Source organism: Pteronotus mesoamericanus, unplaced genomic scaffold (assembly GCF_021234165.1).
Source record: "Pteronotus mesoamericanus isolate MK-2021 breed Mesoamerican mustached bat unplaced genomic scaffold, CSHL_Meso_final contig_182, whole genome shotgun sequence".
In the NCBI taxonomy this organism is placed as follows: domain Eukaryota; kingdom Metazoa; phylum Chordata; class Mammalia; order Chiroptera; family Mormoopidae; genus Pteronotus; species Pteronotus mesoamericanus.
This window is the reverse complement of record NW_026555078.1, coordinates 25413560-25425705: the sequence shown is the minus strand read 5'-3', so window position 1 is coordinate 25425705 and position 12146 is coordinate 25413560. Positions and strand designations below refer to the sequence as shown.

Below are 12146 nucleotides of genomic sequence, written 5' to 3'. Positions count from 1 at the left end.
TAGATTTGAAATTCTAGACTTTACAGAGTTAATGTGTTAAAAACAATATTAGGAAATGCAACAAAAATAACCACCAGTAGGCACTCCCAAATAAATGCTACTCAGGGTCTGCATTTACAGTTCCCCAAAACTCCTCTTCTATAGTCAATAAAGTAAACTAGACTTATTACATGTTGTAAAACATAATACTTTCAAATATTTTAAGAGTAATGTGTTTAAAATAATTTGTAAAAAAACAAAAAACCACCAACTTCTTTCTCTTCTATTACCTAACCAAAAGGTACACCTAAAATTTATCTGGGATCTGTGTCAATATATAGTAACTTACACACATACTTACAGAAATCAACCCATAAAAGAGAAGAATGAATTGTAATAACCAGAAATGAAACAGGCACTGAAAATAAACACTAAATGTGGCATCAATTTAGAAAACTAGACAAAAAGTAAAATAACTTAATCCCAAGTCTGCAAATGTATTGGTTCATCAAGGGATAGCACTTCTTCCTAGCACTACCTTCTAGGAAGAGTGTATGTGTATATTTGTGTGTGGGGAGGGGGAGAATGAATATGGCTTTCACCAAGTGGAACAGTGCGAATGAATGAATGAGCAGGAGGGGTGGCTTGACTGTTTGCTTAGCCTTTCAGCCTGCCTTGCAGCATGGTTCCATGAGACGACAGCAAGACCAGGCTTTTGGAGAGGGCAGAGGGTAGAGTAGAGTTGTTCTAAGAGAAAAGAATAAAGTACAATAGAAAGTTAGTTTGCCTTTTAGCATCCTCCTCTTTCCTCTTCCAGTTCTCCGTCCCGTTGAGAGGCATGTACTGTTGTAATTAAAAGCATGGGTTTCACAGCCAGACCTCCAAGTCCAGCCCCACCACTTACTACTCTATAAGTGCAGGAAGTTACCTAACCTCCCATTCTCAGGTCTGAAGGATGGCGATAACAATGGTGCTTACCCAGAAGGGGCTGCTATGAAGATGAAATGAACACACATCAAACGCTAAACATGGTGCCTGGCACATACAAGCCCATTGGTTGGCTGTTTTGATTGTTATTGGAGGGTTTCAGTCCTCCAGTAACCTGTTCGGGGCTTTCAGAACCACCCTCTGTGGTTTACCATCTGGCTTGCTCCTGCTTGAGCCCCACCCCCTATTCCAGCTTTCCCCAAAGGCTCTGTTCTCTACCAAAACTCATCCATTACTTAGAACAGTACATTGTCATCCATGACAGGTAAAATGGTTGCTAATACCTTGGGGGGCATTTTTTCATCTGCCTACCATGTACAGGGGGATCTTCTGATAACCTAAAGAGGTAATCCCAAGAGCTGGGCAGTCACTTTCCATTCATAACACTAGGTATCCTTCCACTCTGCACCATTGGGGAAGTTATGGGATTCCCCAATTTCCATTAACTTTCATCTGGTTCTAATGACGATTCCACTCTGGTTCCACCGCTATTGCCAAAAATGCTATATAGTACATGCAATTAAAAATGAGTTAAAGAATGTTAAAATAAACCTGGAAGATTTGTAAGAATTTTATCACCTATCCAGATAGCTGGCTAACTAATTTGTCCTGACAGGCAGAAAGGACAGCAGGACAGCTTGAAACTGCAGCCTGAAAATGGAGTTGTTAATGCAGAAAAATCCAAGTTGATTTATATTTACTTGGTGGCCCCATACCATGTAGAACACAGGCCCTGTTATGGCTGCCACACCAAGGATGAGTCACAGGACACTGGATCCTTGTACCCATTCTTTCCTTTTCAGGTTCTTGATCCAGTGAAGGAGCTCATGACATCATAATCCTCTTAACTGCCCTTTCAGGTGTGAAATTTTAATTGCAGCACCCACGGCTTTGTTCCCACTCACTCAAACGATTCACTCAAGTCAAAGAAGAAACACAATGCGTTTTTCTCACCTGTCCAGAACGAGGTCTGGAGCAAAGATGAGCTTGCCGGGGTGGTCAATGGAGCGCCACATCAGCCCCACCATTAGCACCTCCATCCAGCAGCTCTCCAGGAGCCGTACTTGGTCATACAGGCTGAGCTCCACAAAGCCTGGGGAAAGCAAGAGGCTGTGAGACACACCCACCCTCCTCCTCGGCTCCCAGTTTCTCTAGAAACAGAGGAGCACATTTGAAAAGCTTTGAAAACACAAACAGTAAGGAAACAATGGCATTTTAAAGATGTGGTTATATGCTGTCCTAAGGAAGAGAATTTTGAACGTATGGTGCACAACTCAATTTCCAGTCCTGACCCCTTCTAGTGATAACTGTTTCATTTATAATTTACAAAGGACTGTTACCTGGGCATATACAGCTCCCCAGACAGATGCTAGTAAAGAAGAGAAAGCTGTAACCAATCTCTGTTAGTTATATCCTAATAATTGCCCTCCATTGCTGAGAAAGGTAATGCTGGGCTGTCAGCCAGAGAGGCTGCATGCCTGGCCCAGTCCCCAACTGGGGCCGACTGGGGCCGGGAGGAGGAGGGGCATGCAGAGAGAGCAGGGTCAGCCCATGCAGAAAGTCAAGGCCTCAACTGAAAGAATTTTTCTAATTGCTTAAAAGTTCCCATACAGTGTTAGAATCACTCTTCTCTACGTAGGAGCACTGACTCTAGGCTATTCTATCCTGAAGAGCAAATTTAACAGTTGAAGGAGGTCCTGACACCCTGATACCGAAATAGCATGCATTGGTCAAAGAACTGGAAAGTAAACAGGTAATCTCTAGGGAGGTGAGCACTTCAAAGGCAAATCAGAGATTTCTGGTGCTTTCTCCACAGCTATGATAAAAGGAGGAAACATTGTAATATAAATGCAATCACCAAACCCACAGTCTTGGCATGCAATGGGCTTTGGTTAGAATTCCAGCTCTGCCGCTTCCTAGCTAGTTGCTTAATTCCCTTGTAAGTCCTTGTTTCCTTGTAGGCAAAATAGGGGTAACAATGCCTGCCTCTGAGAATTTCCTACAGGCAGGATCTCTCATCATCCTCACTTTACAGATGAGGAAACTAAGGCACAGAGAGCACATGTGGTTCAAATCCTTGACAATTATAATGCAAATTTGCATCGAGAAGAATTTAATGGAGTAATGAACGGAAAGATCAATAAACCCTTTCCAAAGCCACATTCTAGGCTCAATTCAGGTTTCTAATATGTGTACACATTCCAATCTCACCTAGTTATAGACAATAACCCTATCAAGGGAGACTAAGTTTTTTATACTTGCAGATATTCAACAAGATCAAGACAAGGTAATATTTTAATTTTTTGTTTGTTTGGACAAGAAATAGATCAGATGGCATGGCAGGGAAATCACACCTGCAGACTACACCTAAGTTTTCTGAAAACTTTTCCAAATATCAGGCTTGAAGAGGGCCTAATGCAGCTTTAGAGTTTGGTTTTGTTTTAGCACAAAGAAAATGCACAGCTCTCAGCAATAATTAATTTCACTACTACTCTCCATGTGGGGTTCTGAAAAAAATAAGTGTTCGTAATACATATAGAGTAAAAGCTAAAGGAAAGTGCATTCAGTATTGTCTCCTATGGGAAAGAGCAGAGAAAATAAAATAATTTTGGCAAAGGTGAGGATGCTAAACTATCAAAACAGTCTGGAAACTAGAAAATCCTCAGGAAGCTCAGAGCCGACAAATGATCCAAAGAGATACTATTACCCTAGGTCTGGGTCCCACAGCTCTTTATCCTCAACTGCTCTTCAGCCAGCTTCTCAACGCTCCCAGGCTTTACAGTTCACCCAATGAGGATACTGCCCAAGGCCATGGGCATTGTCCCCAGCGGCTCAGAACTTGGAGAAAGACCTCATTTCTTAGATGACTGTGAAGATGTGCACAGACAAGCCCTTTCAGAGGGTGATGGGTTGCTGGCAACCTATGTTAGAATCCTAGATTCACTCTCACAGAAACACCAATGAAAATAGTAATTAGATGGTCGTTTAGGCACAATGCAGTACTACAAGTATGGTTACCAACTGACCTGGGGAAATGATCACATTACAGGATGGAAAATGCAGATTCCAAATGACTACTAGTGAATCATCAAACCTATTTTTAACCTGATGGCATTTCAGGTTTATTGGTGATTCATGATATTTCAGCTGCTGATTTACTCTTTTTGTGCATATATATTTATTAATGTACATGCTATGAATTCTTTCTCTACTGGAGGAGTAGTGTACAAATTCCTACTTAGCTTCTGACAACCCTTTTATTTTCATACTGGTCATACTGAGCCCACTCCACCTTCACCTGCCTACACCCCTCCTCCCCGGGTGAGGAGTCCATGGCCAGGAGACCGGTCTATGTGGAGTCCAGGTCCCTTCCTTCGAGAACACGTTCCAAATCCCAGAGCCCTTGAATTTTCTGCCCAAATGGCCCCAAGCCCATTTCCAGAGCCTGGCCGGGTCTCTTTCCTGGTCCACCCTCTCAGAATAGGCATGAGAGGTGACCCAAAGCTCATGTCCACAGACAGGTGGACACGCAGGATAGGGTGTGCACAAGACTATGTGGGACGGACCTGGGGGTGGGAAAAGAAGAGTTTTAGGAACAGAATAGAATGGGCCCTGACATGTTCTCTGGTAGAGAACTCAGAGGAGTCCAAAAATTCTAACTCGGAGCCTGGTCATCCAGACCATGTTGAGGGTATATATGTTGAGATAGAAAGAAATAACATTTTATTTAAAGGTTATAAATCAAGCTGTCAAACTAATACAGAGGCATCTTTTGTGGGCATCCACTTTGCACTCTTGCACCATAAATGTTAGAAGCAGGCCTTCCTACAAATACATGGAAAGCTAAGACACAGAGAAATCCCTACCCGGAATTTTCTTGGCCCAGCCGATCATGTGCACCAGCTCCTTGTCGGCCAGCTTGGTCAGGGACATCATCATGGAGGCCTCGGTGAACGGCGCGCTGGGGCGGCTCACCAGTACGTTGGGCGGCTCTGCCTCGAGGAGCGTGAGCACCAGCTGCTCTGGGCTCAGGGCATTCAACAGCAGCTCCTTCACCCGGCTCACCTGTCCACCGTTTTTCTTGGCTTTGTTCTGACAGTGCAGCTGCTCATCGGAACTTCTCTGCCTTCGCACTATGCGGTACCCACACCTTTCTCTCCGGGAACCTAAAGTGGAGAGCAGATAACGTTGCTTACCCCAGCTGCTTCCCCAAACCTTCCTTCAAGTTCCCGGAGTAGCCAAGGTGAAAATGAAGCAATGACATCACTGTAAGACCTGGGTCTATTCTCAGAACGTGTCTTGGACCAGAAGCCTGACTGATTTTCAGGAATCTGCAGGGTATGTACCAAATATAACTACATTCGTGACTGCATTAGCAAAATCAGTTACATAATGTTTTAGGGACAACAGCCCAAATGATCTTAAGGTCTTCATTTCAAGGTCATCTATGGATACCAAATCTATTTCCCTTTTAAAGAGTGCTGACGTACCTCATTTTCCAGACCTTAAACTTAGGAATTTTCTTCAGGCAGAAGATGGGAGAAAGTTAGGAAATGAACATTGATATTTATAAACAGTTATCAAATAATACACTTTTATAATACATTCTTAAAATGTTTGATTGCATATATTTGTATATATGTATGTGCGTATTCTTTTTACATACACAAATAAGTCTATTTCAAATAATAAATCAGTTAAAAATTTGGAAAATATAAGGGAGCACAAATTTTGGCATAAATTCTTCGTTTTTAATGCTTTTTTACTTTTCCATATTTTATATACAAAATGACATAGTGTATATACTATTTTACAAGCTGTTCTTTATTATAAAATGTGCCATTTCATAATTTAATAATCTGTATAGCATTCTGTCTTACGAGTATAGCATCATTTATTTAAAGTGGCTCCTGTTAATGGAAATCTAGATTGGTCATAATTTCTTTGTTAGGATAAATATCACAGTAAAAATGCATCTTTGTACATGTACCCAAACTACTACTTCTTTCTAATAAATTCAAAGACATCAAGTTGCTGTAACAAAGCAGATATGCACATTCAAAATATGGACACATGTTGATAGATTACCCTCCAAAAGTAGTTTAGAATTTGTAATCTAAATAATACTTTAAGGGCTATCTATTTTTTCATCACACCATTGATCATTAAATGTAATTAATTTTTGCTAATCTGACAACTGATTAAACAATCTAATTGTACTGCATTTTTTCATTACTAGCATGGCTGACTAATACATTTGTCTTTTACTTGTGAATCACCTACTTGTTCTCTGCTCTTTTTCCCTAATGGTCCATAAAGGTTTTTATATAGTAACAATAAACAACTTTCATTATATGCAATATTTGTCTTGTTTGTTATATATCTTCTAATTGTGCTCACAGTGTCTCTTGTCATCAAAGCTGTAGTATATAGCCAAATTTTAAATTATAAAATATTCTTCAGTTTATTTTTCAGTTTAAATTATACAAATATTCTCCTGTATCTTCCTTAAGACCTTTGCAGTTCAAACCTTTTTAAAATTTCATGTATGTTTGTATCATGCAATACTGATATTTCATGTTATGTTTTTCCAAATACATTTACAATTTTCCCAATACTACTTATTGAATAAGCTTTTCCCATTAAATTTTATAAAATGCCTTGTCATTTAAAAAATAATTGTGCTGGGGCCAGGTGGCTCAGTTGGTTGGAGCATCATCCACGTATACCTCAAAAGTTTATGGGTTCAAGTCCTGGTCAGGGCACATATCTAGGTTGCGGGTTTGATCCCCAGCTAGGGCACATACAGGAGACAAATGATAGATGTTTCTCTCTCACAACAATGTTTCTCTCTCTTTCTCTCTCTCTCTCTAAACATATCCTCTAGTGAGGATTAAAAAAAAAATAGTAGTAATTGTATATTAAAGTGTCTTCGTCTGGATCCCCTATTCTGTTTTATAGATCTACTTCTATTCCTGTGCTGATATCAAAATGTTTCAGTTACAGTAGGTTTATGGGCCAGAACACAATGGGATAATGGCTTCAAGATTGAGGGGGAGAGGAGAAACCTTCAATATAGAATTATATTCCAAGCTATACCATTATTTAAGTGTGAGGATAAATTAAAGACATTTTCAGTTAAACAAAGAGTGAGAAGATAGATCACTCACAGCCCCTTTGAACTAACTACTATACTGTTTTGTTGTGAATGGAGAAAAGTAGACCAGAAGGAAGTAATGAGAGTGGAGAAACAATGGTAAGAAAAGAGCCCTGGCTGGTGGGGCTCAGTGGATTGAGTGCATGCCTGTGAACCAAAGTGTCGCCAGATTCCTAGTCAGGGCACATGCCTGGGTTGCAGGGCAGGTACCCAGTAGAGGGCACACAAGAGGTAGCCACACATTCATGTTTGTCTCCCTCTTTCTCCCCCACTTCCCCTGAAATAAAACAAAATAAAAAAGAAATGATAAAAAAATAAATTGGTAAGTATGAGATTGAATATTAAAAGCATTGAATGAATAAAATCATCATCATCAATTTTGGAGGTAGAGAAACTAAGGTAGAAGGAAAACACTAGGCAACAACATAACATGTAAGATGAGAGAATGAGTTTGGTTAGAACTTGCTAAGTTTCTTTATTTGAGATGAGAAGTTTCCATTAGAGAGATTGGCTTGAATTCTCAAATTAATCAAGAATATATGAGCTCTTGCATCTCGGCTGCCGACATGCCATCCAGACTGAGGAAGACCCGGAAACTTCAGGGCCACGTGAGCCATGGCCATGGCCACATTGGCAAGCACAGGAAGTACCCGGGAGGCCGAGGTAATGCCGGTGGCTTGCATCACCACAGGATCAACTTCGACAAATATCACCCAGGTTACCTTGGGAAAGTTGGTATAAGGCACTATCACTTAAAGAAGAACCAGAGCTTCTGCCCCACTGTCAACCTTGATAAACTGTGGACCCTGGTCAGTGAAGACACACGGGTAAATGCTGCCAAAAACAAGACTGGAGCCGCTCCCATCATTGATGTGCGATCGGGCTACTACAAAGTTCTGGGGAAGGGAAGCCTCCCAAAACAGCCCGTCATTGTGAAAGCCAAATTCTTCAGCAGAAGAGCTGAGGAGAAGATTAAGAGTGTTGGTGGGGCTTGCGTGTTGGTAGCTTGAAGCCACACGGAGGGGAATCCATTAAATTCTCACAAGTGCAAACAAAAAGAAAAGAAAAGGAATGTCACTGAAAAAACCTGAAAGATAAAATATGACTTATAAACTAGTAGAAGCAGAAAAAGAAAACAAGAAAATGTGATCAACTCCAAAAAGAAAAAGAGTAGAAAATGTATGATGAATTTTTTAAAAGCACAAAATAATGACAGAAATGAACCCAAATATCAGTGATCACAATAAACATAAACAGAATTACCCAGTTAAGAACTCAGATATCATATATATTTTTTAACCTAGACGTACATTTGTTTTAAGAGATATTGTACATCTAATCTACAGAAAAAATGGAAGTAAAGAAACAGAAAAAGATGTAACAGGCAAAAATTAACCAAGTAAGTTAGAATTACCCTATCAATATCAGATGAAATAAACTTTAAAAATCATTAGACATAAAGAAGATCATGAGTAGATTATGAAAGACAAATAATTCAAAACTCATGTATATTAAAACAACAAAATCTAGCCTGCAAACATAACACTAAAAGCGAATGAAAGAAAAAGAGAAATTGACAAATACAGTAATACTGTAATGGGATATTTTAACATATTTCTCTAAGCACAGATAGAGTAGAAATACTGGAGAAAAGTCAGAATACAGAACATTTGAAACAGCACAATGAACAAAGTTAATCTACAAAAACTCATGGACATTTGCAAAAATTATTACATGCTAGGTCATGAATAAAATTTTTATAGCTTTTGAAAAAGGTTTCATTTATTTATTTATTTTTAGAGAGAGGGGCAGAAAGGGAGAAGAGAGGGAGAGAAACATCAACCCTATCCAAGGACCAAACCCACATCCCAGGCAGGTGCCCTGAATGAGAATCAAACCAGCAAACTTTCGCTTTGTGGGATGATGCCCAACCAACTGAGCCATACCAGTCAGGGTAAATGAATAAAATCTTAACTAAAAATGTTATCATATCAATCATATTCTCTGACCATAATATAATGAAAATAGAAAATAACAAAAATATAACTTTCAAACCCCTATAAATTTGAACACAAAAATATTTCTAAAGATCCATTGGTTAATGACCAATGTGAAATTAAAATTAAGAAAAATGTGTTATAAGTCAAAATGTCATTAGCATGGATATAATTTTATATAAATTTTCCCTTAAAAAGTAATCTAAAAGCTAAAACCTGCAAAATGTCTAGATTCTATACTCCCATTATATTTGTCTACTTTAAAAAATATATTAATTAGCAAGTATGAGAAAAATTTAAATTATTTGCTCCCAATGAAATTTATCTGAATTTTCTCTTATCCTTGGCTAGTTGCAGTAGAAAGAAGGACTCTATCCATCCAGAGATATTGAAATCAAACTTATTACTAAAAGAATTAAAAACCTAAACTATAATTAATTTTTATTAGTAATCAGATAGAGTGCTACAGATAGTTAAGACTGATTATTGCCCCCATGGTAAAATGGAACAAAAATGTAAGATTTAAGAAAGTAACTTTCTGATCACACACTTCTTTTTTGTAGAGTATATGAGGATAAGGAGTTTTCAAAACAGGTTTGTATACAAAGTGTAAGGTTTTGAATCCATACATTTAAATTTATTTGACCAGTTTTCACTGACAAAGTGCTTATGTATGAGACCCTGTATTAAGTTGTGAGGCTTCTGGGATCAATAAAATGAAGACCTGGACAAGGAACTCACATTCTTCTACCAAGGACATTTCTAGTGTCGTGACTGTGACACTGTAATCTAGGAAGAGTCACTCAATGTGCCTGTGAGTTTAATGAGAATCTCTACCAAATGGAGTGCTCCATATTAGAAAGTGACCTCGAGAATGACAACAACAGTAAATGATAATAATGGCAGTTCTCATCTACTGGAAGCTTCTATACGTCAGACATTGTTTACAGCAGCACATAGATTACCTCATTCTGACCACTGCTCTAGAGGATAGGTGCTGTTACTACCTCCAATGTACAGAGGAGAAACCAGGCACAAGGAATCTCAAATAACTTGCCCAAGACAGAAAAGCTCTAAAATAGCAAAAGCACTATTTTACACCACCTCCCTATCAAATTTCTTTCACATATATTCACCTGTATGCAGGTGAATAAAGAAAGATGCTGAGCTGTTATCCCCACACAGGGATATAGATCAAATCCATGGCTATTCGGATTATTCTCCCAGCCACTTGCATTTCGGTGTATCCTTACAGTGAAGCCTTCGCCCTGAAATTAGTCTGAGTGGGTATCCTCCTACCATTTAAACAAATATGTTTATACCTCAAAAGAAAAGAAAGAATTGGAAATGCAGAAGAAAAAAAGTGGTAACAGAAGAGACATGATTTGTGAATAAAAAAGGGGAGTGGAATGGGGAGGAGAATCCGGAATGCAGGCAGGATCCCTAATCCTCTAAGAATGGATAGAAGGAAGAATGTGGACAGAAGGTTCGGGGGAAGGGCAGAAGTGCTGGGAAAGAAGGGGGGCATAGTGCAGAAAAGTCCTTCCTAATTGTCTTTCTGTGAGTCAGTAAAGGGCCAAACACCCAACTGTTTGCACATTAACCCATCTCATTTCTTCTGTAATCTCCAAAGATAATAAAATATTTTTTCCTAGAGAGCCCTACCCAGTGACTTTTTGGCTAAATTCAATTACCTTTTTTCTCATTCTCTTTTCCATGAACGTTTTTAATTATGTACAGCTCTGTACTCTACCTCATCAGACTGCATTGTATCAAACTGACAACTTTATGAGATTTTCAATGAGGGAGGGAGAAAGGAAGAAAAGCTAAAATTTAGTGCCAGACTGTGTGTTTTCATAGATATTCCTCACAAAACTAAATGAGGCAGGTAATTCTGTTTCAGGGATAAGGAAACTGAGGGCCAGAAATGTCAAGTCTTTTGAGCACAGTCACAGTTAGGCAGAAGTGATGAGAGAAAATGAGAGTCTACGGGAGTTCGGTCCTCCTGTTCTTCCCACCACATACACTGCAGAGCATACACGTACTGCTGCCCTGGGCCTGAACCACCAGGCTACAGCCACCTGGCAGATTCTAGTATAAGGAAAGCATTCTTATTGTAAGACTAAATTGTAAATCTTTTAAAAAAAAATATACACTCACCTTAAAATACTGTTTACCATAAACCATGAAACATTTATTTGCAATCTTTTGTAAGAGAGCAAGACTTTCTCTTTAAGTACCTCTGCCAATTAAATCACAATATTTTCCTGCATAAACTATACCCATAATACATTTTTACTGAATTATCCGTTTCAGCTTCTTTAAAACGGAGCAAAAACTTAGGCACCCATAACGCAATCTGAATTCAGAATCTTTCTAGGTTTACAACCCTCCCCCACACCCCACCAATCTCACCAATACATACTTAACACAATCGCTGTTAGTCCTTTACAGCTTTATTCAAAGCTTTCAAGAAACAACTCTGCTTTCCCACTCATATTTCATATGTTTGCATTCATTTTAATTAGACTATACAATTTAACAATTACGATGAGTACAAATAGGTTTGGGAAGAAGCCCACTGGTTACTGATAAGGATTTAACTGAAGTGGCGGGAGCAGAAATGTTCAAGTGTTTTAGCGAGTAACCAATACACACTGGGAGGTCATGGGCTTTGAGAGGATGTTTCATAGAAGCGGCTGGAAACATCAGTGATACCGGAAGCCAGAGAACTGCGCTCACATTAAGAGAGCTGTAATTCTTCTGCTGTAATTCTGAACTAGGCGAGGGGTCTTGTCGATTGTCCATACAGAGAAAAAGAGGAGAGTGTTAGAGAGACAGTTACCAAGAGATTTTCAGAGAGAAAAGGGAGAGACTTTTGTTTTAAAATTTTGAAATAGTTACAAAGAGAAATTACAGCTAACCACAGACAAAATTTTGGCTAGCAGAAGAGTAAGAAAAGTATAAGCAGAGCTATATAGAAACAAGTAACTGTGTACAGACAAGTGAATCAAAAGTTAGCCAGG

The 12146-nt window shown here is 39.0% G+C and overlaps 2 protein-coding genes across 2 annotated transcripts in view; one reads left to right on the top strand and one right to left on the bottom strand.

Moving 5' to 3' along the window:
- ESR2 (estrogen receptor 2) overlaps positions 1-12146 on the bottom strand; it is a 47998-nt gene that overhangs the window by 24424 nt on the left and 11428 nt on the right. Inside the window, exons 4-5 of the mRNA XM_054567024.1 lie at positions 4833-5132; positions 1921-2059 (exon numbers count right to left, since the gene is read on the bottom strand). Coding sequence (XP_054422999.1) covers positions 1921-2059; positions 4833-5132 — 439 coding nt within the window. The remainder of the gene's footprint in view (positions 1-1920; positions 2060-4832; positions 5133-12146) is intronic.
- Positions 7650-8167, top strand: LOC129065759 (60S ribosomal protein L27a-like). The gene has a single exon (XM_054567025.1). It carries the CDS (start codon positions 7663-7665, stop codon positions 8131-8133), a length of 471 nt encoding a protein of 156 aa, XP_054423000.1. The 5' UTR covers positions 7650-7662; the 3' UTR covers positions 8134-8167.